We start from the raw sequence: 27,266 nt of genomic DNA on the forward strand, positions 1-27,266 counted from the left end.
ATTTTTAAAAAACTGAAAATGCTTCCCATGAGAACTGCCACCAACTCTTGTCCCAGATTTTCATTTAAGATGACTGAGCAAATAGGTCTGCTAGAATGTGGACAGTGTGGAAACTGCTACTGCATCCTGTCAGGGAAATGAACCAGCACATCATCCCTCTCTGTTGTCTAGAGAGAAGAGGGCTGGTACACTGCAAATTCCTCCAGTCCTGGAGCCACAGGAACTTTGTCCAAATTTTGTCTGAAAGATCTTACAGGAGGACTACCTCACTTCATCTTCTCTGAACACAGCCCGTGCCTTAAACTGTTATCTACACCTTGGAAATTACTTTTGATGTGTAATTTGTTATCAATCATGGCAGCATCTTTGTTACTTTTTTAAAGAAGAATTAGAAAGGAGGTTAAAGAGTGAAAACTGCTGATTTTCTCCTTAGATTACAGAAAATATAATAGCTTTTTTGGAAGTGCTAGTGAAAGCTAGCTGGTGAGGTACAAAGCCTTGCTTGTGATAGAATTAAATTCTTGAACAAATATAACTTTAGTGGGAATTGTAATTTTTAATTTTCTGTCCCAAAATTGAAGTGTGCCAGCCAACAGTTACCATCAACTACAGCCACCCTTATTTGATTTAAAGTAATAATTTAGAATTACTACAGATCTCTGGTGCAATATTTTTTTAATACATGGCTGAATGTATTAATCTCCTTTCTTTCTATTTCTTGATCACAAGTATAAGTTACCTGTTGGCTGCATGCCAAAGGAAATTTATTTCAGTAAACCCAGGGCGAGATGTTTGAATTGTTAATTTCAAAATACGATATTACAATTTTTAAAATTATTTAGAAGTTACTATTAAATCTATAGAGCTTTTGAGCTCCAAGAGGTAAAAAATGTGGAGCTAATTAACCACAGAACTTAGACAAAGACTGCAAGGTAAAGTGGATAATTAGAAATGGAAAGCTGGAGAAAACTGATACTCAATCCAGTGGCCTAAGACTTGTAGCGTCAATAATCTTATGAATCAGTGTCACTGACAGTGCAGGCTTTAGTAAACCCACATTTGAGGTACATAAGCTTTAACTGTTAGAACCTAGCCTTTTTCTATGCTCTCTTTAGACACAAATATCAACAAAGATGCAGCTAAGATTTCTGTGCAAATTGCCTAGGTCTTCTAGGCAAGATGGGACTTCTTTTTGCCTTTGACTCAGAGGCATGGCAGTTTGGTTTTTGTAAATTTGCAGACATATATTTTGATGTAAGGAAGTAAGAAGACTATTTTGCAGAAAGATGAAGCTATTGTACTGATAACTTGTGCCCTGTTTCCTCCTATCTTGCCAGTATCATGAAAAAAAAACCACTTTTCTGTAATCTTTCTGATGCTTGGTCTAGAGACACTGTTGTATGGGGTTCATTCCTGAGATAGAGTGGTAGCTTTCCCAGATAAACGTAGGTGTTTCAGACAAGAGCAGTGTGAGCATGAACAGTATGAGTTCTGTTGAAAAACTGCTTGCTTAAGCCACCTGAATTTTTACCTCATTCTATTTCTGATTGCAAACACTGAGAATTAGGCATTTGTGACTGTCTTCAGGTTGTACCCCACATTTTGCCAAATTCTGAAGTATATTGTTAATATCAAGGTCAGTCAGTATAGTTTTACTTTTAAAATACAGCCTTATTCAGAATGATTACACATCATCTATGCATTTCAAAGGCAAAATGGCACACATGAAATCTGAGAAGGAAAGCATTCCAAGAAAGGGATGAAAGCATACCAGAAGAAGTTTACAGGAAGAAGTGTATCTGCTTCCCTGGTTGAATAGCATTCCACTTGTGCTTATTTCATTCTGTGGAAGAAAGGTCTAACCTAAGCCAAACATTTCTCTTTCAGTTCAGAGTTAATTTTCCTGTTTGTGGTTTATTTCTCTGCATAATTCTGAATATCTGCACTAATAAGGCTTCAGTACCAATAAATAATTAGTCATTTGGAGTTACTTCTGCCTAAAACAACTAAAATCACCCAGTTTTTAAGACAGTGGGTCTAGCTTCAAATGGCAGTTGTGAGTTGTACCTTGACACTTCTGTTTTGCTAAGCCCTGTTTCTCTTGTAACCAAATGGCTCCTGTTACCATGGCAGCATCCTGTGCCATTGCTGTACCACAGTGAGAGGAGAGGTTGCTGCCACTTTACATGGTATAAACATTGCAGGGAGAGAATCAGCAGACTTTAATACTACTTTCTAAAAAGAACTGAACTTTTGCTGTTTATGTAATTGTAGAGTTGCCTTTCACATCCCTTGCCAGATTCAACTCCAGGTAGGCCTTGCCTGTCCTAACCCCATCAGTGTATAATCAGACAGCACCTCTGTACTCCTCTGGGATCACCTGCCCCTGCTTACATCTCTTGTACTTCCTTTTTTGGTCTAAGTTTAGTTACGAGCACCTTGCTTATCCATGCAGGCCTCCTGCCGTCTTTGCTTGATTTACTACTTGTTGAGATGTATCTTTCTTGAGCTTGGAGGAGGTGGTCTTTGAAAATCCACTAACTCTCCTGGATCCTTCTTAACTCTAGGGCTTTAACCCATGGGATTCTTCCAAGCAGATCTCTGAAGAGGTTTGAGTCTGCTTTTCAGGGTTGTAGTCTTGCTCTTTGCCCTGCTCCCTCCTCTTAGAATACGAACTCACCTATTTCATGGTCACTGCAGCCAAAGGTGCCCCTGATTTTCACATCCCTGACTTTTTCTTCCTTCTTTTTATGTATCAGGTCTAGCAGAGCACCTTTCCTGGTTGGCTTCTCAATCACCTGTGTCAGGAAACTTGTTAATGTACTCTGACTTTTCACTTAGCACCTTGCTCTTTGTCATCATTGTGGTAGTCAATTTGCAACAGTAACAGAAGTAGAGTTCTGTCTTTCTACTCTAGTATGAAAATTATTTAAAGACCAAGCATTAAATATGGACAGTAGTAATTTTTAGTGAGTCTGTAGTCTACAGAAATGTTTAACCTGTAAGCTTCATCTTATGAATCTATGCCTCAAAAACGAGGTAAAGTGGATAATACTTACATGTGTTTACTCACTATGTAACTCTAAAATAATGAGGCTCAGACTCTCTCCAGAATCACAGCAGAATGACTGCTAAATTTTTCCTCCTCTCAAGCTTGTGTTGCGGCTGCTTGGCTGCATGTTTTTTAAATTGCCTGAATACTTAATATTTGTACTCTCTGCACTATAAAGATCTCATGCAGACCAAGGAGCATGTTTTTTCAACCTTTCGTACAATGCCAGGCTGTACTTTCTATATACTAAGGACTTCCCTAATACTACAACATAAACAGTAGAACATCCAGCTCTCACATTTGGAAATTTTTGATAAAATCTTAGTCTATATTTCTTGTTGTTAAGTTATGCTTTTCCTTTCTGCATCAGTATTGGATGATACTGTTATGGATTATACTGCAGAGTCCTTTTGCAATGCATCACCTAATTTTCTTCTTCATTTCAGGGTCACAGTACCCAGTTTTTCACTGTGTCAACAGAATCACTCATGAGGAGGTATCTGAGAGTTACTGTGAGAGCAGCACCAAACCCATTCCAGAAGAGGAGGCCTGCAACCTCTTCCCATGTCCAGCTTTGTAAGATATTACAATTTGTCAAGTAAAATAAGCCAATGTCACTGAGGTTTTGCATGTGAAAGAGGCTATTCTAAGTAGGAAACTAGTCTGAACTAAGTACTATGCATTTGTGTCATAAAGTGTAGTGGGTATTTTTTCCTTAGTTGTTGGTGGCCTTTTTGCCCTTCACAGGGAGCAATAGCATTCACAGAATACAAAAGGGAAGTTGGCAACAAGTGAGTGTAGTGATTTATCAAAATTTGTGTCATTGCTCAGGCACACACACTATTCGTGGTCCGTCTGTGGATACATTTTTTCAAGTGACAGATGTCTGCGTATACCTGTCTAAAGAAGAGGCTCTGTAGGTTATATCACTCCATGTTGGATCAGTGTGCTGTAGTTACCCACCTGTTCATTCCATGGTGTCATACTTAAAGATGACATTAGGCCATTAGCGCTCACAACAGTCCCCTCATAAACATCATCACCTCTCTTTCCTGGAATTCAGTAGCTCTTCAGCTTTAAGACTGGATTCTAGAGTAGTAGTCCTTGTTTCCAGCACACTAATACAACCAGCTCAGATGTGATTTACTTCTGAAAAGACACTTGCCATCAGAAGATTGTGACTTAAAATTGGCTAAGCAGCTTCTTTTAAATAGTCAAAAAAAAAAAAAAAAAGGACAATTCACCCAGGGTGTATACCAAGAATACCAAGAAGGCAAAAGGGTTAAGCCCAGTTGCCATTATAGCAACTTTATTGCAGGTCAGCAGCTGTATTTTCCATCTCTCTTGTGGTTATATTCTTCAGTTGTCTTCTGAGCAGCAAGTGGCCACTCCTTATCCCACAGAAGTTGCTAATGGTGTAAGTGCTGTTACAGTGTTAGAGATGCCTGACAAGCAATTTCCTGGTGTATACTGAAACCATTTACTTTGAGATGTCTTCTTTCATCCAGCATTTCTGTCACCTTTTTCTTTCTAACAACTCATGTTAATTCAGCTTCATTTGTTTACACAGGATAATATCAAGAATATTAAAAAAAGATACGTAAATATTTATTTAAAAGAATACAGATATTTTGTTTGCTCTCCACAAGAGTGCTGAAATAAAATGTGCTAACAGTTCAGATACTTCCCTTATTTGTGTATATCTTCATGCTTGAAGTGGAAACTGGAAGGGGAAATTTACATGCTTACACAGAAGTGATTAAATAAATACAGTGAAATCTTGGGATGAGAAGAATATATCTAGGGATTTTTTTAATCTCTAAAATTAAATGTACTTATTTATTGCTTATAATTTGCTATTTCGTTTTTACTGATGAATGAATGCCTGAGTGCCTTACATGATTTTTTGTGATATTGTCCTTTTTTAGAGCCTTTGCTGCAGAAAAGTTTTATTGAAGATGTCTTAAATTTTTGGGAAGTGTCGGTAGAGCACTAATATGTATTTTAGATAGGTTCTTTAACAATCCAAACAGCTATTAGTGGCTTAATTAATGTTTGTAATATGTCTTGAAACCATGAATTGTGCAATCTGTACATGTGCTTATTATTATCAGTCACTGCAGGTGGATTGGTTACAAGTATGTAACATTGTCTTCGTAAAGGATTAAGTTATGCATACAGAGGCTTAAGCGTTATTTTATAAGATTCTGAACCAGCATCAGAATCATGTCCTTCAACTTCTGTTAAGATTGGTATTAAAGAAATCTTTACCAAAAAAACCACACTTTTTTTTTCCTTTAGCTGGGATATAGGGGAGTGGTCTGAGTGCAGCAAAACATGTGGCCTTGGTATGCAGCATCGACAGATCTTATGTCGGCAAATGTATGCCAATCGTACCTTGACAGTTCAGCAATACCGCTGTCATCACCTGGAGAAACCAGAGACAACCAGCACTTGCCAGCTGAAGATCTGCAGTGAATGGCAGATTAAGACAGAGTGGACTTCAGTAAGTATGACACCTTAATGTGGGGCATAAAACCTCAGAAAAGAATACAAAATTTCTTCCAGGTATCATTAATCAAACATGAAATTTGTTTGTTTAGAACAGGGAAGTGGAATATGAAAAGCCTTGGAAATATGTGAATCTTAGTTCAAGAAAACACTGCTCAGTTATGACCATTAAAGTTCGCTGTAACCAGAAAGAAGCTGCAAAAGAGTGACGGAATAGTAGAAAACATGCAGATGTGTGTGTACAGAACTACACAAGCTGTCTGAGCAATGCTTTTTTTTAAATGCTGTATGAAGTAGTGCTGGGAGATTCCTCACAGCTTTGCCTATGGTGGCAAACATACTGCTCTTTCTTATACCACGCAGACTTTAGTTCCAGGGGTTATATAACCTTATATATGTATTGAGGATAGCCAGTAGTTGCTGTTACTGCAGCTGGTTTGAGGCTATGCCAAGACTTTCAGATAAATGCGGACGGAACAGTTTTGGGCTTTAACTTCTATGTTGCTTACAAAAGGTTTGGCCAACCTGAGAACCATCCCAGATACTTTCATGGGCATTGTTTGAAAGACAAAATATCCTGGTGTTTTAGGTGTAGCAACAAACAGATTTCTTTCAGTTAGCCATGAAACAAAGCAAAAAAAATTTAGAGTTGCTCAGTTATATGGGTGGACAGGCCATGAAAAATTCCAGCTTAAACCCTGAACCTAAAACTTCTTCTTTTCTACTGAAGTGCCTCCTTGCTCCTAATTCCATCAGACATGGTGGAAAGCATGTCGCAGCACACAGCGTGTTGTGCATGGGCTTGCTGCACTGGCAATAGCAGCACAGAATCACAGCAGGCTAAAAAGTCATGCAGCAGACTGTGTGTGGCTTTATAGTGGGCCTTCCCCCACAGTAAAGCCTTTGTGAGTTAAATCCCTTAGTTGCTTCATTTCTGAGGCTGATGGTGGCATTGTTAACTTACATGTCATGAAGTATCTGTGATATGTTGATATATTCCTGATAAAAAACCTAAGAAATACCTAGACAGACAAATGTAAAGCTATGTTGATTGGTTAATTAATTATTCATGATTAATTAAAATACATCTGGAGTTACAGGACAGTAAAATTGATATTAAAGGTAAGGTTTTGATTATTTTATTGTGTTGATGATGAGAAAGGAGAGCTGGTTTGGTGTGCTGTTGCATTTTGAGAAGTATTTCAGTGAACAAAGCCTTTAGAGTTTTACTGCATATGGTGAGTCAAGCTAAACAAATGCTTTAGAAAACTGTAACTGGTTTAATATAAACATAATTCAATAAAATTCTGTGATTAATTTCCTTTTGGAAGTAAAATTAAAATTCTTGGCATGGGGAAGATCCATCATAAAGAAAGAAGCAACTGAGTTAGCAAACTGGTTTCAGTAGAACTTTGTGGTTACTGAAGTACAGTTAGGTTTTCACTTGGGAGACTGGTCTGTGATCTTAAAAGGAAGCCCATTGTAATATTTTAATGTGCTTACCATTTCTTCTGACATACAAATGTCAAAACTTTGATCTAAATCTGATTAGAAAAAATGGCATTGTGGTAATTTCAAGCTTGGAGTCAGCAGACTAGACTCCAAGAGTAACTCTGGACAAACCGCTCCCTTTATGACATAAGGAATGGGTTATTTGTTTTTATTAGTATTTTGCTATTTAATGACCTCACACATCTAATCTGGGTTTTGGCCAGTGCTCTAGAGTGAACAGTTGAAGAAATAGCTGCATCTGAAGATGAAGTATGTGAGGTCATTTGCTGTAGGGAATATATTTTGCATGATAAGTAACTTTGACATGTAAATATAGTAGCCATGATTAAGCATTTGAAAGCACAGGAAAAACAATGAGGCTGCCTTTGGAAGCTCTGCTAGGTACCCTTGTATGCAGATACTGCAGTTTTAAATTTTCGAATTCCCAGAGATTTTACCCTTTAATTCTAGAATGTTTACAGGACTCATCAAAACATTTCATGTGTACACAGCAGAAAATATGTTCCCATCTCGCTTCATGATCTGGATGCTTCACATCATCAGGCAGAGCTGTTAGCATTCTCTGAGGTTGAAGAAAAGAGCAGGAGAATGTGGCCTTTACTTGTAGGAGGGATTTGGATTTTGTGTTTCTTTGCATGTCTCTTGCTTCGTATCTGCTTATAGGTCAAGATCAAAATTATGCAGAATATGTCAGCCTGCTATTCAAATACCAGCAGTTTATTCTGATAAGGTACAGTATGGCCTGTTGAAGAGTTTAATTTTACGTTTTCCAAATGTATCTGCATAGCATACTGTAGAATACTACAGACTGAGAATATGACTTAAAACTACTAATGTGTTTTTATTCCCTATTTCTAGCAATCTAGAGCAGGTCTATAGCTTCTGTGGATGTCTTGGCAGGAATGAGTGAGCTGTACGTTCCCAGCTTCTTGACAAATCACTGCAGTTCTTGCGTAGAGTCCTGATGCAACCTCCCTTTTGTTACAGTGTTCAGTGCCTTGTGGAGTGGGGCAGAGGACCCGAGATGTGAAATGTGTCAGCAACCTTGGAGACATTGTTGATGATGAGGAATGTAACATGAAGCTGCGGCCAAATGATATTGAGAACTGTGACATGGGTCCATGTGCTAAGAGCTGGTTCCTTACAGAGTGGAGTGACAGGGTAAGGCTTTTCGTTATCTTTGAGCTGCCAAGTCTTCTAAAACAAGTTAGGTACATCAGAATTAAAAAATATACATCTGTAGAGCCATAAACGGAGTGAGCTTATTTTCCATGTTTATCATTGATCTATTAAACAGGCAAGAGCAAACAAAAAAATATTGATCCCAAGGGCATCTTGAGTTTGTGTTAGATACAAGAATGCATAGAAGCTGCAAGCATGTGGGTACATGGCCAAACATCTGGATTTAGAGTTGGCTCTGTGTCGGAAGTTCCCAAAATATTGAGTGCGCTGAGATTTATTATTCTGCCTTGCTTAGCCCTGAGTCTCAAGATTCAGACTCTAAAAGTTTCCCTGCTGTTTTTTTAAGGGATAGAGGTTTGAGGCCTGATGTCTGGGTTTAAGAAGAAGCCATAAAACAATTATCCTATGGCTGTGAAAAGAGGGGAACAATTTAATAAACTCAGGCAAGGTTGATTCAGGCTTTTGTACTTTGTGAACATGGATGTATTTTTTTTTATTCCAATGAGTCAGATTTTCCGCATGAAAGCAATAAAAACAGTGGTGATTGACCGTGTTTCGTGATGGAGCTAAGAGTTCAGTAGTGACATTTATATGCTTTCATTAAAAGGCTTACAAATATGGGCTAAGAAAAGCCTGGTATTTTGGTCCCTCTTGTGGTTGCTTGCATGCTGATTTCATCTCTAGACAAGCTGAGCCTCCAGTCTAAAATCCTGATTGCATCTCCCTTTTTCTTTGACTGGTTGCTTTGGCAGGCAAATAATGTAATTTAATGTTGAAGCTGTAAGATTATATTCATCACTTCATGGGTTCCTTACTTAGATCATTCTGTGGTAGTGCCTCTGCAAGCGAGGAGTGTCTGCCTCATAGTTTATGCATTAGTTTGGGCACTCCAAAGATTTTCCACATTTTAGATGCAGAGAAGGGGGAGGAACTTCCAAGTAGGACAGGTGTTGAGTATGTCACATAATTTTACAAAGGCTGATCAGACTCTTGCTACAATTAAAAGCCTGCAAAATTTTCAGCCTCCAGACAACTCAAATAGATTTTATAAAGAAAAAACAAATTATACACTAATAAATCTTTGTTATTATCAATTGAACTTTTTTTTTCCAGTTGTTATTCACTCAGTGTACACATGCATAGCATGGACAGAAAGTTACCAGGTAAAGTATAGGTATTAGTGCAAATGGCAAAGTGTTTGTTGTAGGGGAAATGGCAGTGCGTTTGTTTTTTGGTTCGTTGGTTGGTTGGTTGGGTTTTTTAGCTTGCAGAGCTGTTCTTTGTACAGTGCTATTAAAGTGATATTTTACAAGTAAGAGAGAAAAATGCATTTACCCTCAAAAGACATCTTTCTTGAAAAAGCTGGCCCAGCTGCTATCAGCTAGTGCAGTTCTGCCACATAAAGCACATACATTCCAGTGAAGACTCTAGCATCAATGTTTTCTTCAATATTCTACATTGATATTTTGTCACCTGCAGAATTAAAAGTAGTTTTTGTAGCTGAAGGTTATGACTGCAGAATGTTATTATGCTTATTTACATGTATTGAATGAGACATAAAAGTGAAGCAGGTAATGTGGAAAATGTTGGAGTTTTTTCTTACCACAGGCCAGAGAGTAATGAATGGATTTTGTTAACTTCTCAGTTTATATAAGTGTACAGATTAATTTCTTCCAAATGCTTGCTACTGTAGTTGGCATTATTCACCATCACTTCTGCCAGCAGTGGGTTTGGAGGTTGATTGAAAAAGAAAATGGAAGGAACAGCTTACTTCAGGAAAAATGTAGATTTGGGCTAGAATGTGCAGAATCTTCTAGAGGTTCACATATACCTTATAACTCCGATGATCAGAGATGTTTAGTGGCAGTGATTCCAGTGGAAGTTGGAGGAATGTAGGAGTAGTCAATAGCTTTGCAAAATCAGGCCTTTGGCCATTAGCTTTCTTACTGTGCCTTTCAAGGCCTGTTTTTTAGGATCAGAAGTCTCTCTTTCTTTGTAGAGAAGTGTGTTTCTATTGAAAGACTAGAGGAGAATTCTGTCATGGAATGGAAGTGGACATTCCCAGGTGTATGGACTTTCATGTGTAATTTCACCAAACAATTTTTTAAAAAGTACTTTTCACCCAAGCCACACTTCAGCAATAAGCATAGATCTACAATGAGCAACCACAAATGGTTCAGATAAGCAACCAGAAGGTCAAATGCTTAAAGAAGCTTGTTCAAACCTCTTGAGTCTGAAAAACCGTGGTGGAAATCTCACAAGAACAGACCTTCTTTGTGAGATTTATTACATGCCTATGTCAAGTCCCAGGTGGAAATACCACACAACAGTCTTTCCTATTGTATTTTGACATTTTAGCCATGGCTAGAAAAAAGAGGTAAAAGAACTTATCATAACTTTTGAGAACGTTGGAACTTTGAAATAGTTGAGTTCAAACTTGGTTACAGCCATAAAAGAAAGCCTGGCCTGTACTTTTCTGAACCCATTCTGCAAACACTTTATGGGTACTGTTGCATATGCAGCAAGTAGGGATTTCCAGGGGCCTGTCAGAGATCAGTTAGGCACATACTTACTCTTTCAGCAAGGGATGTATCAGACTTCCATGTCCAGATTTATGTGATGCATGGGACATTACGGCATTACAATATAGCTTTGGTTAATCAGAGAAACACCAAGAAAAAGCACAGTAACATAAAAATTATAATTGCCTTTGCTGACAACAGATGTTAAATTTCAGGATTTGATAACTGTGATACATATTTGTGCAGAATTTGACAAGGGTATTCTTTAACACAGGGAGAGGAAGAGATGAATAGTCACATCTGAGTTTTAAGAAAAGGACAGGATCTAATTTAGGATTGGTGGAAAGATTTTGGGTCTTATTTTACTGAAACCTTGCAAAATTTTAATTGACGCAAAATCATGCTAGTTGCCTTCATTTTCATAGTTCCTGTGGTTCTGAACTGGAAGACTATATCATTAAGTTTCCCTAAATGTAACTTCTGCAATACAACATGCATGCACTTAAAAACCTGCAGAGTGCATAGAGAGTTGTGTGTAGGAGTTGTGTCTCCTTCCTAGGGTGGGCTGTTTGTAGCTTTACTCTGTAAATAACATTCGGCTGCCTTCTTGCCATGTGCTCCTGTCTTGTTTTCCCACACATATATTTATGTATTTTACGGCCCACCTGTCCCATCTGTTTTCCTCCATGGCATTGACTTTCTTGGAATCAGTTTCTGCACAGACTGATTCTTTGCACATATAATTAATCCTAAGTAATTAAAAACCCCTCCATGTTCCTAAAACAATACAGTTCACTATTTGATTTATTTTGATAAACAGGTATCAGAGTCCACTGATGTACACACACATTTTTAACTGCAAAGCTTATGATTTGTATGGCTACTATGTGCACACTGATCAAATATGTGAGGGAAGGAAGGAAGGAAAGCAATTCATCCGTAAGAAACAAACCCTTATTTCCTGAAAAGTATATGCTCTGTTATTTGTCTTTGAAGTTGATCTAAACACCATATTCTGATATCTCCTGGGCTCAATCTTGAGAGAAGAAGAAATTTTTACTCATTTCAACAGGAAAGGTCACAGGTTAAAAGTCTTTAGCAGCAAAGTGAGATTCAACTCACTTTGTATGTGCCTGTCTTTACATTTATTGTTCTATATTGAGTATAAATAAGAAAATGTACTTGAGTTTCATGGCTTTGTCTTCTACATGATCTTTAACCCCTTTTCATTATAGAAAGTCTGGACACACAGTTGTGATATTTTTACGTCCATTTGTAGAAAGATGGCTTCCTGCCTCATCATTCTCTTAAGATGTCATAATTCTCTTAGGATGTCATACTGTGTTAAAGCAGCAGAGTTCCACCAAACCGCACCCATTAATCAGTAGCATAAAGCTAGTGAACCTTACTGAACTTATCAACAAAAATTGGATTGATTGGATTCTTACAAAGATTTCACGACTGATTCTTTGACAGCTTTAATTGCTGGAGAGTTTACTTCTCCTATGGGTCAGAAGCAGGAAACTGCATTCTCCTGATTTACAGCCATTGGAGGCTCACCAGTGTTTTGTTCCAGCTAACTGGAGCATTCTCCTCCTGCGTTTTTGCTTATTCCTCATTGCCATCTCCTCTGTTCATTTGTTTCTCATATTATGTTTAGAGCATACTTCGAAAAGAGGCCAAAATACAAACAATCCTTAGATGTTAATGAGATTCTGATGCCAAAATAAAATCTTGGAAAGAAGGAAAAAATGCTGCAGGCACATCAGGAAAAAAAATCAAACCAGATCAAATGCATACTCTGGATTTCACTCTTCATTAAAAGGTGTTACAGCAATGCTTCTGTAATATTTTCTGTTAGAGAACTATGGCATGCTTCATAATAATCAAGGCTTTATTCCTCACAACCCTAAAGCATTACTTAACAGGTTCAGGTGGCTTTGTTGACCAGTCAAATGTGGTACCACCAATGAATACTGTAGTTCACTGTTCTTTCACTGTTTTTTATTTAAATCTGGATAGCTCACATAAAATCTCCCAAGTCCTGAAAAAAAAACAAAGGAAAATAGACCACCATGGAGCTTGTGCAGGTGTTTCATTATTTCTGATTATCACTGTTTATTTGGTTTCAGTATAAAAGGAAAACAAGATAAAATACCCCTTTCCATTGATTTCATGTGGGAATCATATCAAAATAGAAGTTTTGTATTCTTTATGTATAAATATGTAACTTATCACTTCATGATTTGCAATGAAACACATATCTGGGAGAGTGTTGAAGGAGACAGTGATAGAAGGGTGCCCAGGACCTAGAGAGATTTCTGTTTTCTTCTCTAGAGCTGATCTTTCTTTGCCTCAATTCAGCTGCCTTAGATGAAAATCAGCATATAAAAGTCTGTATGGCAGGGAGGAGCCTTGCCAGCTAGGGCCCACAGTATCCCATTTAGGTCAGCAGGGCAGGCTCATAGGTGGCAGGCCAGGGCAAATGAGAGCTCAGATTATCAAGTGAGATCATGGTGATGAGGCAGGTTCAAGGTCAGGCTGGGAAGTCAATCCACAGCTGAGGTCCAGTGACAGTAACCAGGGTCAGATACAGTCCAGTGGTCCTGGGGCACATCCATGGTAATGAGGCAGGGTCAAGGTCAAGCTGGGAAGTGAGTCCAAGGGTGACAGATCTGTGAGGCCTGTACCCAGGCTGTGGCTGAGGACAAGCACATCTCGGATAAAGCTCAGGCAGGGACTGCTGGACAAGGAATTAGGTTAAATGGAGACCCTGGGCCATGGGCAGGTGTGTGGGTGGAGGCCCTAGGTGAGGCTGGTCATGCCAGTAAGGCATGTTGGGGTGCTCAGGCCCTGAGAAGTCCTTACAGCACTCCAGGCAAGTGATATTTATTGTATAAGCTGGAGCATCCCTAATGTTACTTACTTCAGAGAGCATTGTTATTATGGAAGTACCAACAGTGTTAGCAACTGCAAATAAAGAAGGTAACAGTGCGCATGTAGAAGCAATCATGATCCAGGTGAAGTGTCCAAAAATTTTAAGACCATGTTTTAAACTTTTGTTACCTTGGAAGGATAGCATATATCTGCTAGACTCAATACAGGGATGGTTTGACTTCTGATGCAGCACCTACTGTATGCGTAGATGCACTCTAAAGGGAAATATTTTAAATCCAGTTATCAGAAAGTGTTTTGGTAATACATAAGGATATTTCTGACTACCTCTCCCCGTGCCTTTTTTTTTTTTTTTTAATGAAACTAAGGCTACTCTCAGCAGTTTCATGTCCTTTGAAAATTTGCCCCAGTCTTGGAACTGCGGCAGAAGTGAGCTTCTGAAATATAATTCTTAGTTTATTATTGGGAAAACAAAGGTGTTATAATCCTTCTAAAATCCCTTCTGAAAGGGATTTTCTCGGAGTAAGTTGAATGACGCTAAGGAGTTTCATAAATGCATTTCAAACATAGAACTTAATTTTTATTTTTTGCAGTAGTGTAACATCAGGAGGATGATTCATGAAAAACTTTAGTGTCTTGTGGGGAATAATTAAGATGATGAAAGTTAAAGTGTGGTAGATAGAAATCCTGTACAAATGGGTATGTTTTGCTGCAACTCAATAGGCTGTTATTTAAGAATTTAGTTAAGGCTAGCAATGATGCTCAGACCTGGGTGGAAGGACTCTCGAGTTCTGGTAGATTTCCTGCTGCCTCTGACTTGTGGTCTGTTGCCCCAGTTGAGGGTCATGAGTAGGGATGGCACATTAGTGAAAGGAAACCGGCACTGTTAAAGGGGTTTTTGCTCTACCATGCCCTGTGCCTGTGACAAAAACTCAGGCTTCCACCTGGAGTTTTCCAAGTTTGCAGGAACTAGTCTTATTTTCCTGGACTGCTCTTAACGGTTGTTTTCTGACAACTGTCAGAGCACTGGATTGGGGGTGGGTGGGTTTATTTTTAGTTTTTAATGGAATGGAAAGCTTCTGAAACTGAACTCATGAGGGAGGGACCTCAGGAGGAGGAGAAATGGCAGACTCCTTAAAAGTAGGGAGGGTGTTCCACAGACTATGGTTTCTGAGGAATTTCTGCCAATTAAGACAGTGAAACAAAATATCTTTTATAATAGGATGAGAACAGAGAAGTTGCAGCTTGTGACAGTTCCGTATGTGATACAGTGTTATGGCAGTTACTGTTTATTAATGCAACAAATCAATGGCACAAAATTGAATGTAGTGGGTGTGTCAGTTGTGAAAATGAAAGGGAGAGGATTCATCGTCCAAACACTCCCTACGCCCTGCCTTGGGCTTTGGAAATCATGGCTTTCACATGGAAGATTTTTACTTTTCAGAAAGAAAAAAAACATTAAATCCTGAATACTTAACACAGAAACATTCAGGTTTAAGTTTGCTTTCGCAGTCCTTTGAGGGTAGTTAATCTGTAGTAAAATCTTGCAGCTGAGGGTGGGACAACCCTATACCTTCCCATTTGGTATTTCCTTTGTTATTTGATACGTAAGCCTAGTTCATGCATAATCATTTAAAACATACGACTATGGAGATTTTCTGGATGACTTTATAGACTAAGCTTGTTCCCAGCTCTCTGGTTTGCAAAGCAGTAAAGCAAATTAGATTGTCAGATGAAAATTACTTTGAAATAAGAAAAGTATTTGTGGAGTATGTGCATAGTTCTCTATGCATAATGTAATTGAACATACTTGCCAAGGATAACATATGAAGAGCCACAAAGTTTATTTCTGTACAGTGGGTTTGAAACGTAGCCATTTTACGGGGCTCAGTTAAACAGTCAGTTTACCTGAGTGGACTGTTTGAAATGGGTTTAGTTTACATAAGCAGGAAAATGTTCACTGCTAGCACAATTTACATTATTCTTGTATTTTCAAGATTTTGCCAGTTTACTTTGAAAAGACCTCCTTAGCCATCAGATCTGGTTTGCTGAGGAGGTGAATATATTTTACATATCTGTGTGAAAGTGGAAAGGTTTTATGTGCACAACCAATAAAAAAGCTTCATTATCTACTTGTGGGCATGATTTAAGAGACGCTTCGTTATTCAGTCTTGCAGATGGAGGAAGAAACCATTCCAAACTATGAGCAATTTTCCTGTTCCTATGGAGTGCATAAACATCTCTTTAACTTGTGAATTTCTAGTTATTCCAGAATTGTATTTTTTTTGTTAAAAAACCAATTACTTGTAAAAAGTTGAATCACTTAGTTTTCTAGGGATTCCATTTCAGTAAAGTTTTTGCCCTTCGTTTGTTTGAACATCTTGTGAAAGAAACCAACTTGCTGATAAGAATGTTTTTCTATACTGCATCTGTGGAATAAATACATGACTACATGTTTCACACAAATAACCAGTATTCTTCAGTGCAAGTGAGTAAAGAATAGTTTGCAACCAATTGTACATTCAGTCAGTGGTCTTTCTCTTGAGACGACTGTATTGCTTAATCCCGTTATTAATACCAGTGTTCTCATGGCATCCGCTGTTCTGCAGTTGAACTACTGGATGTGAACACTTAGAGTATTACCAACAGGAGCCAAATCAAGCTAATGGTCAACTCTGCGTCTCATTACCATTTCTTTGAATTATTCTTACTTTAATTCAATGAAATTTTTTTAAATGTTCCATTTTTTGTATGTATATATTACATGTATTACTCCAATACAGAGTAATATTCATTCGCAAGGAATGTGCTGTTCATTGTGGAAGTAATACACAGTTTCTCCTAACTAATTACATTTTATGTATGTTAAAAATAAAATCTGAAATCAATTGCATGTTTTTCTCCCATATACTGCATACTTATTTGTGGTTTTCCTTGCATGTGTAATATAATTGTTTAAATTCAATTACATACATATCTTTCAGTGAGCTGCACATGGGTTTTTCTTTATTTTAATGGTCTAGACATGAAATGTCAAATGCATTTTAAAAGAAAAAGAAAGGAAGGGGAGATTAAGAAGGAGTTAAGCAACAAAAAAAAACCAGTGGAATGCAAGAATTGATTATTTCCCTGGCATGTTTCTGTTTTTTAAATGTCAGTAGTTTGATGCTGCCCAGAACAGCGGAGGTTTCCCACAGAAGTAGATGAATGACCAAACTGTAAGGGCATAAATGCAGTTTATCCTGTGTGATTTATGGATGACATGCATACTATCTCTGAATATGTGACATAAGAATCTGAATATCTCTATTTATTAAAAGCTTTCAGAATTTAGCAGTGAAAAGCTAAGAATGGTGAAGGTTAGTAACTGAGAAGTCATATCATTAGAAGGCAACATTGAATCTACATAACCTTTTACAGCTACCTCTTCTGCTAAAACTAATCAACAATTTACAACTGAAATGGGTTGGGTAATGATTAGTGATAGTTACAGTTGTTTGCTTGAGGACTTACCTGAATCTTTTGAAACCACCTGTCAAAAAATTTTCTATTTTTTCCACTTTATTGTGCTCTCATACTCCATCCTCATTATATGGAAAAGTTCCAGGATGCATTATGCAGTCATTTTACTACCAATGTCACTGCCCTCAGAGTCTTCCTAGCCTTGTCCTTTTAACCAGTGTAAGAGTTCGCCTGGCTGACAACTTGAATGATAGGAGGAGAAACTCCTAGAACAATTCAAAGGCTGAAATATGACTGCTGTCTGAAAATCTGCTTATTGAAATTATCCCTTTTCATATCTATTAATTGGTGTGCAAAAAGATGAACAAAATGAAAAGTGAAAGCATTTACAGACAGGAAGAAGGACGGAGAAGTAAGAAAGCTAGTAATATGCTATAAAAATAGATTTCTTTCTTCCCTAGTCCTTCAATTTCTTTCATTTGTGACCGCAAAGGATGGGTACTGCTTGTAGTGTATTCAGAAATATGAAACTATGAGATGATTTGCTATGGCTGAATTACAAGTAATAATAATTGACTTGCATAAATTAATTTACTTTTCATGATTGTTGCTTCATTTCATTGTGCAGTCTGGAGGACGATCTAGTAAACATGTTCTGTCTTTTGCTTCCCAGTGTTCTGCAGAATGTGGTGACGGAGTCCGTACACGTTCAGTGGTTTGTATGACGAACCATGTCAGCAGTTTGCCTCTGGAAGGCTGTGGCAATAACAGACCCTTTGAAACAACTCCCTGTAATAATGGACCATGTGCTGGTAAAGTGGAGTGGTTTGCTGGGTGCTGGACACAGGTAAGCACTATATCAAAAATGTATTTGTTTTCTGCTGATATTTTAATATAAAAAATGTATTTTTGTGCAGTGAAGATGTGTGCTGTAAGGTATTTCTACATCTCTGTGGAATATTTGGAATTTTTTTTTCTGTATTTTGCTGAGTTGATGTTCAATACTTTTCAGCATCTGCTGTTGTTTTTTTTTACTTTGATGAAAATAAGATTTTTTTCTCTTCCTTTGTACCTTCATTTTCATATCTCATCTACTGACCCAGTGTATTTATAAAATGAAAAGTGACAGAAAGCTGCTTAGCATATTCAGGTGAACACTAAAGCAACAGATTTTCACCTTTTGAAGTACAGCCTTTGTGATCATGCATACCTGCAGGGATATATATCTCTCTCTCTCGCACATATATATATATATGGGATTTCCAAAACGTAACACAAAAAACAATGGCTAAACCCAAAAGTTAGCTTCAATATTGTTGTGCTGAAATTCGTGATAATAGGTGAAAAGAACAATATTTGGTTAGTGGCCTGTATCCTGATGCTCTTTCATCAAGGTAAATTATTCCTTTGATCCGCATCTCAATAGTCCTTCTCGTTCTAAATAAAAATTTCTGCTGTCAGGAACAAAGGCATTTCAGAAGCTATCAGCTGATGCACAGATATTTATGTCCCTTTGGTAGGCCCTCATATAGCCTAGAGAGCCTTTCGGACTGCTAGTGCCAGCACTTCATCGAGTTGGTAGGGAAAAGCCTCTTGGCTGTACTGTTAACTCACTGCATTTCAGATTCCAAGATCCTTCCAGGTGATAAGGAATTAGAAATTAAACTGGTACAGCTGAGATGGAGATTACAGGGCTACTACTATGCTAATGCTTTCAAGTGTAAGTGATAATTATTTGTATTGTGTAAGAGTAATAACAATTTAAGATTTAAAACAAACTTATCTGCAGTTCTAACAACAGATAAAATCTGGGCCTAAGTGGTGTTACATACACCACTCCAAGCAGGTGAATAGGAATTTTGTATCCATTCCTGCTACCACAGAGAGAAGCATTCAGTAAGGTTATCCTAACTTTCCCCATTCTGTTCTGAATAAGAAAGTTTCCATCCTTTACAATTTCCTGTTCTTTTAAGCTAATTCACCTTCTTTCTTTGCATGAGACTGAATTGTTTGATGCATACCAAGGTTACAAAGTCTTCCTGAATGTTATCTAAAAGAAGTGTCTGACAACATCTATTCTACCAGCCAAATCCTGACTTCCAAATACTAAAATGAAAGCAGACAGTCAGTAGACCAGAGCAGGAGGGAGCACTGGTGGATGACCTTCCATATTATGATCTGCTAGAGCTAAGGCTGAATGCTAAGATATTGTCTTTTGGAGGAACCCTTAAAAGAGTTTGACATTGAGAGAGAAGTTCAGTGTTAAATAAAGTGCAGTTACATTATTTCTGGCACAATTTATTTGGGTGAGTTCATCTCCAGGTTCTTCATTCAGCTCAAGGTTTTTGTGGGTATCTGGTAAAGGGGTCCTAAATTCCACCCACAATATAAACAAAATCTCCACTTCTAATAACGTTTGATTGGTTTAGGCCAGAAAAAGCTTTTGAAAATCATAGTCTTTTACACAACATAGAAACCAATATTTGCTGGAATCATCTTCTTAACACCTGAGAAGTGCCAGGAGTGGTATTGTGTATGTATTTTACCTTTAAATGGACAGTAAGAGTCCATGTGAGTCAAATTTACTTTTCAGAACTGGAACAAATACTGCATCACATAGATTCATGCAAATGTGAAAAGAACACCCTGGCAGATCAAGGCATTTTCTAAAAACCACACAGAATGTAGGGATTTGTAAAGCTGCAAAACTGTGCTCTAACCTTATAAACCTCAACGGTTCAGTGTAGTGCATACACTGAACATACTGCAAGAAGCAGTAACACTGTTTATGGAGAAAGTAAGTTATTCTTCTCTTTTTATTAGAAAAATACAGGTTTCTTTTGGTAGCTATAGGTAAAACTACACTTTTAGATTTCTCCAAAAGCACACTTATAGTCATATGTCACCCTTTTCATAAAAATAATTAGAAATATGTTTTAACTCTGTGGTACCATGTGGAATAAAAATTCACTGAAGTACAGTTTTAACCTCTGTAACAATTTTTAAGATTAAAAATTACATATGTAATACCTGACACTTATAGTCAGTAGTCATTTGATGAATTAAGTAATTACTGTATCCTTAAGCATTTTCTTTTCCTGGTTTCCAGCTGGGACTGCTGGCTACTACGTTAGTACTGCATACAAATAATAGTAATAACCCAAGGTTTATCTAGGCTGCTATTCTGATTCTGAGAGATAAAAACCATACCACAAGAACTTAAGGAATAGTTTACCTTTTTCCTTTCTTTCAAGTCATACATATGCCAGTGACGGAAGGAAAGATACAGTTAAGTACATTTTACTGAGTAAAGTACATATAAAAGTAAGGAAAGGGATTTTAGATGTTAGTGTCTAGGTATGTGTCCAAAAAGAGGGAAAAAGCAAAAGTTTACAAATTTTTCCATTTGAATATTAATTTAAAATGCAAATGTTTGTGTGTTGTTTTATTTCAGAAACAAATAACGTGGAGAAACATGTTACTTTGGAAACAAATTGAAGGACATAAGTAGAGTAACAAATACCACCATTTCTTTTTTTCTCTCTGATACAGTGCTCTACGGAATGTGGCAGTGGAACTCAACAGAGAGAAGTAATTTGTGTTAGAAAAACTGAAGGTAATTTTGATGTTTTGAACCCCTATGAATGTTCGTATTTGGAAAAACCTCCCAGCCAGCAATCCTGCTACCTCAAACCCTGTGGATCTAAGTGGTTTCATACAGAATGGAGCACAGTAAGTCTATCATGCTTTTCTACGTCTAGTATTGTTTAGTACATCTTTCTCTATGTATATTGAAAGGGAACACCATTTGGGAAGAACCATTGATCATGAAATTGACTTAATCTTGCACAAGAATGATACTAAGAAGAAATCATACTCTTTAGTACCCAGTGGAGCTTAGGAAAATTAGGAAGTATCTTGACCAGAAGGAGACACTGCAAACTTGTCTTTTCATCACTGATCTCTTCTTCCAAGAATCTTCCTCTTTTATGAAGTTGGTTTCCCCCTTAATGAGACTGTAGTGCACTAAGAAATTCTTTTCAGACCTCTAGTTTCATGAAAATTAAGGAGCACTTAATAAGGAATGAGGTGTGTATTCAGTTTTTAAAGTCAGTTTTACCATAATATTTTACTGTAAACTCTTCACTGTAATACTTAGAACTTTACTGAGAGACGACCTACTGTAGAGCTTCATGTATCTTCAGCCTCCCCTGAAAGTGGACTAGATACATTCACCAGTGCTGCAAAACGCTTCAGTTTCATCTATCTTTCCATCATTTCCTATACCTCACAAACCTTATTGGATTTTTACAAAAAATCAACAATTTTCTCCTAAATGAAAATCAGGAAGTCCACTGTTGTCTTAGAATAAAAAATGGTGTGAAAACTACTCTAGATGACATCATATCTAATTCAGTAACTTACTTCCTTGAGCCTTAAATGAAATTCAGAATGACAGCTCTGAAATGTGGAAGCACCTCAGATACCTTCAGTTTGAGCTTCCTTAGTCAGGAACCTTTGGAAATACCTCATCCACATGACGTGAGAGAGATAAATTAATTTGCTTTACCTTTTTAATAATGCCCAATTATTTGACTGGCCTACTGGCAGCACTAGAAAGCAAAAAAGAAGGTAAAAAGGTTTTAACAAAATAAGTCAGCTGAAGGGAATCCTGCTTTTTCTTCCTTAATTGCAGGTATAGATATTTATTTGAAAACAGCATCCAAGTTAGGCTTATAATACAGCCATGTAGATTGTAGTATGTTCTTTGATGTTGCTGGCAATTCTTTGGATTCTTTACCGAGCTGTTAGTTTAGACTGAATAACTTCCCCTTATAAACCCCATTTTCAAATGTGAATCTGCAGGTGTGTAGCCACAAGAGAAACAGCCATCTGCATCCATAGAATGCAGCAAGATAGTTTCCTTCTGAAAGTGAAAATATATGCTTTTTCCAGCAGGCTTGGAAGAAACAAAGTGGTAAGACTCAGAAGTGATAGGTATTTAGAGATCCCTAGTCACTGTTTATGTGCCTACTTCCTCAGAAGCGGTGTCTAAAAATCCTTGAAAGTCTAAGCCTTTGTGACCATCTTCATTGTAGAAATATGTATGCTAGCTGAGGTTTTACAAGATCACATTCTAAGCATTTTTCAGTTCTCCTTCTGATAGTTACTGTTATCAACAGTATATGTGTTCTTTCTTACTGTTAGACCTGAAGAGAAAAGATTATGGGGTTAGTGGTGAACGGAATAGCTGCCTTCAAGCCCCTGTACTAGGTTTTGAAACTGTCAAGTTCATATCTTCATCAGACTTTTTGTATGACCTAGGATAAATGCTGTGGCTTCTTGGTAATGGAGATTAAATGGCTGGCTAACACAGAATGCTGGGTTTTGTGTATAACGTGTTGTATGTAACATCTAAATTCTGTCTTTGTTCCATGTTAAGTGCTTAAAATCTCTACAAACCTGAACTGAAGTTCTTACTGTTGGATGCAGGATAATCACAATATTCTATACAAGCATATAACAAGAGTAATTATATAAAAAACCACAAGTGTTCTATTACCGTTGCCACAGAGCTATCTTTTCTGAAGTGGGAAAAAGTTGTACTTAAAGATGAAAGAGCAATTTAAGAATATATTATTGAGACTATTTTAGTTCACTACAATATTTGATTTTATGATAGTGATAAACTATTTTTGCAATGTTAGGAAAAGAAATAATTATGCCAAGAAAGTCAGAAAGAAAACATTCTTACTAGTGTGGTCCTATTAAGGTTTTAATCATTATAAATGACCCAGGTTTAATTAAGTTTGTGAGCATTTAGGTCAAACTGGACAGCGAGCCAAATCTCTAAAACCTCACTCAGGCAAAATTCTTGAAGTCAACATGGGATTTGCTTGAGTATGGGCAGAAATGTGTAATAATTGGCTTTAAAAATACCATGACAAGCACGTACAAATGTCTCTGGCTTCATAACAAACTTAGAAGGAGCACAGAAATATTTTATTTAGAAATTAAAAGAAACCTGTAATGCTTAGCAAAATTGTTCTGCTGCAAAAAGTAAAAAATAATGGAGCAATTACATTTATATACAATCAGGAATAATTGTATATAAATGGAGGCGAAAGGGCAGTAGAGGGCAGTGCAGTTCAGGGCAGGAACTTCTCTTAAAGTAAGAAATGTGAACGCTGTGGAAAGAGTAGATTTGGGAGGTATGTGTAAATAAGAGAAGAACAAGACTAATTAGAGAAGCAAGAAACTAACTAATAAATTCAGAAAGGGAAATATTCTAGCATGCTTTCAGTTGTGCAGCGTCTACCATGTTTACTTGTCCAGTTGTTGACCCTGTGGTCAAAAATGTTTTTGAACCTTCAATGAAATTGCACTTTAAGGACTTAATAGTTAGAAAACAAAACCCAACAAAAGTGGTGAAGTTGATAAAAGGCTACAGCAGTACCTGGGTCTGGCTTCAAGGTTCCCATTTTTTTCTTTCTGTATTTGCATATCTCATATGGTCTTAATAAACTTCAGCTTTTGTGTTTCAGTGTTCTAAATCCTGTGAAGGAGGATTTCGGATTCGAGAGGTACGATGTCTATCAGATGACATGACAGCCAGTACTCAGTGTGATCCACAGCTTAAACCCGAAGAAAAAGAATCTTGTAACACACAAGATTGTACCCCTGAAATAGGTAAGGAAGAAGAAGCTTCTGTTTTAACTATGGAACTCCATCTAGTGGAAAAAATATTTAATAATCTTGTAGAGGTTTTAGAGTGTATTTTCTTTATCAAGGTCAGGGTTTTATTTTTACACAAAAGACAGCTCTTTTCTATGGTGTAAAAGTAGGGTTTTTATTTCTGATTATAAACATTTTCCTTGTAACATGTAAGAAACTGGCTTACTTTTAAAGTTGCTGAGAATGTGAGAAATCTGCTTCTGTGAAAATGGTACATACAGGTGTTTTTATGCAGCCTCCTTGCATTCTCAAAGGTTTCTCTTGGCAGAGTCTTTAAATCTTTAAAACAAAAAATAGTTTGTGTGATATACTGTATTTTGTAACAGGTTCTATAAGAACCAATAACATTAAACTAAGACATTAAGGGCAATTAAGCAACTTTCTTTTGTATATAGTGAATATACACATACACATAATTTGGCATTGGAATTACTCATTCATCTCATACAGAGTTGATTTTAATAGTAATGAGAATGACTAGGGAAAGGAAGCTGCAAGTATTTAGAAAGTTTTAACTCTTATGCTCTCAGTTGAGAATTATTCTTCAACATAATTTAACTATGTAAAAAACTGGTATACCAATATTATTAATTTTTTTTATTGTGTTTGTGTTGTTATTTCTTTGTTTAAAACAGGTTTGTATAGAATTGCTCATTTTTACATCTGCTGTTAGTGTTTTGTCATTCAGTCTTAACACAGTTTCTGTGATCACATACATGATCATATGATCATGTTTAGTTTAGCTGTCACTTAAAAAGTATTTCTAACCCTGGTGGTTGTAAAGGAAGACTTCAAAATGTAAACAGACCACATTCTAACTACTTAGAAAAACAGGGAATGTTAAGAACGCCAAATTTTGTCTTTTTTAAAACTAGCTATTTTAAACCATGTCTAATATTTGTAGGGAGGGAGGTGGTTTACTATTTTCCAGTATTTAGATTCATCAGTACTTGAAAATAACATTTGCAGTTTCTGGTGTCACCTGTACAGTGCCACAAGAGATCAGTACCTGTGAATCTAAATATCAAGTGGACGGGTATCTAAGTGAAGAATACTAGAGACTTTCCTGTCATCTTTATTCAGGACAAATTTTGTGTTAAACAAAAAGAGCAAGGAACCCCCCCCAAACCCCCGTAACAGTAGAAATGGGGATAGGTACATTTCTTCCATGGTTTGATGTATCTTTATATTAAATGTAGAAAATATTGAGTAATCTAACTTACTTGCATAGGTAGCCTATTTTAACCTGACAATGAATGTTTAAATACAGGTCCAAGGGATTTTACATGGCAAAAAGAAAGGGGGTTGGTTATTTTTTTTTTCCTAAAACTGTTAACTGTTTTCTTCAGTTCTTCTGTCTTCCTTTTTCTCCACAGATGAGAACTGCAAAGATAAATACTACAATTGCAATGTGGTGGTTCAGGCCCGGCTCTGTGTCTACACCTATTACAAAACAGCCTGTTGTGCATCCTGTACACGTGTGGCAAACAGACAGTCAGGGTTTCTAGGACGTAGATAACAAATACTCTTCTACTCAAAGTGGAAATGTCAGTCTTCGGATAGAGCTTGAACAGTGTTACTGTTTTGACTACAGCAGGTTGTAGCTTCTTAGGAGATTTTTTTTTAATATTGCTGAGTACATCAAGACTATGGTTAAATCTCACACCCTTTCAGTTACAGTTATTGTGCAGTTATCTTTTTTAAAATGTTTGTTGTAAAACCATGATCTTTTTAAAGCATTAATTTTTAATGATACTATTCTTCGCACCTGCTCATCAGATAATTATTTAAAGAACATACCAGCCTTAGTATTGTCAAATTAATGAAAACTGAATTGATCACAGGTAATTACTGGAGATATTTGACCAGTATGTATACAGCTGCTGCATTATTTTCTGAGTGCTTACTCTTACTTGGTATTTTGGACTGCCTTACATTAGACAACATGAAACATGCACATGAGAAAAATTACTTCACAATGAGCCCAACCCTTGAAGACCCATTTATCATCAGTTTCTTAGCACTCTAATGTATATTTTTAATTACTTCAGTCCACTCATAATAAATTACAGTCACTGTTAAGCTCTCTCAGTTGTACTTTTAACTAACGTCCTATCCTCATCTGCAAATATATATATGCTTGACTGCCAAAAAGTGCCTTTATATTTAATTCATAAACTCTTGAAGCTACACTTTTCTAATTTTGTATGGATTTTAAGATACGTTACCTCCCAGAGTGCCACTAGTGTCTAGCCCTTTAAGTCTTTAACAACTGCAGCTGTCAGTGAGACAGATTTACCAGAAAGAGCCTTTGCTGGTGTTAAAAAAAAAAAAAAAAGTGCTTGTTTCCATTGGCAAGGTCTCTTTCCTGAAGGTCAGTTATTTCAGTGAAGTGGTATCTTGCCTAGCGCCTTGTCTCTGCACTATTGTTTAACAACTACTGTACCAAAGTACATTGTCCAGACCTAGTCTGGCTATATCACCAGTTTTTTAAACAATCACCAAAGGATGCAGGCCTCTGTGCTTTATATTGGTCTGTTACCCTTGGTATCAGGCAGCAGTATGAGTGTAGTAGCTGAGTATCTGTAAAAAGTTTTGACAAGTTGTTACAACATACTTGTCTTTTTTAGTCAATGTTTCATCCTGCAGATCTATTCATATCACTCCTTTTCTAGTACTCAAGAATGGCTCCAGACTTACAGCTGAATTTAGGTAGTGATTTTTCATTTATGCAATTACTGTACTCAGCCTTGGGACTTGCTAAAAGAAAATAGAATGTGCTATGCACTGCAGCTGAAATTTTTTGTGTTATCTGTACATTCTCTAGACTTTACCTGAGAGGTCTTTCACATGTGTAAATAAGACTGAGGGAATAAATAAACACTTCTGCTTATTCAGCTGTTTATTAACAGCATATTGCTTGTAAAATTAGTGATACCCAACTGTACATCTATTTCTAAGGTGCCTGTTGTCTGAGTTGAAAAGCAGTTTTAATCTATGTTAAGACACTCCCAGTGATGTGATAGAGCAGTGATTGAAGTGTCCTGCTACTGATGAAGAGCCGTGTTTGAACCTTATTGTGTATTCTTCTTACTGCTTTGGTGGAGAGGATGTAGAAGAGAGAATGGGGCACTGGGAGGCAAAGGTTGCTGGGTGTGGTACTAGTCACCTCAGTTTGTGTGCTGGAAGCAACAGGAAGGTGGAACTCCTGTAGTCTAAAAGCTGCCTTGGATTGAGACAAACCTTTGATTTTTTGATTTGGTCACTTGTGAAGAATATTCGGATACAATGAACTACTGCTGTTTGGCTAACGGAATTGAAGAAGTGTTTTCCGTAAAATTTGAAGTTACTCTTTGTGACTCTAAACCAATAATGTCATTGGCTGGTCCTGTACA

General features: G+C 37.1%; 1 protein-coding gene across 3 annotated transcripts in view; it reads left to right on the forward strand.

The window, feature by feature from the left end:
* Positions 1–26,767, forward strand: part of THSD4 (thrombospondin type 1 domain containing 4) — a 349,965-nt gene extending 323,198 nt beyond the window's left edge. For 2 of the 3 annotated variants that reach the window (XM_075100208.1, XM_075100207.1), the window contains exons 12-18: positions 3,499–3,628; positions 5,354–5,558; positions 8,063–8,236; positions 17,810–17,983; positions 20,689–20,868; positions 23,682–23,826; positions 25,248–26,767. In XM_075100208.1, the coding sequence (XP_074956309.1) occupies positions 3,499–3,628; positions 5,354–5,558; positions 8,063–8,236; positions 17,810–17,983; positions 20,689–20,868; positions 23,682–23,826; positions 25,248–25,390 (1,151 nt within the window). In that variant the 3' untranslated portion in view covers positions 25,391–26,767. The remainder of the gene's footprint in view (positions 1–3,498; positions 3,629–5,353; positions 5,559–8,062; positions 8,237–17,809; positions 17,984–20,688; positions 20,869–23,681; positions 23,827–25,247) is intronic. The other variant, XM_075100209.1, reaches the window with a different exon arrangement.
* Positions 26,768–27,266: the final 499 nt, after the last annotated feature.

Source organism: Phalacrocorax aristotelis, chromosome 7 (genome assembly GCF_949628215.1).
Source record: "Phalacrocorax aristotelis chromosome 7, bGulAri2.1, whole genome shotgun sequence".
NCBI classification, from domain to species: domain Eukaryota; kingdom Metazoa; phylum Chordata; class Aves; order Suliformes; family Phalacrocoracidae; genus Phalacrocorax; species Phalacrocorax aristotelis.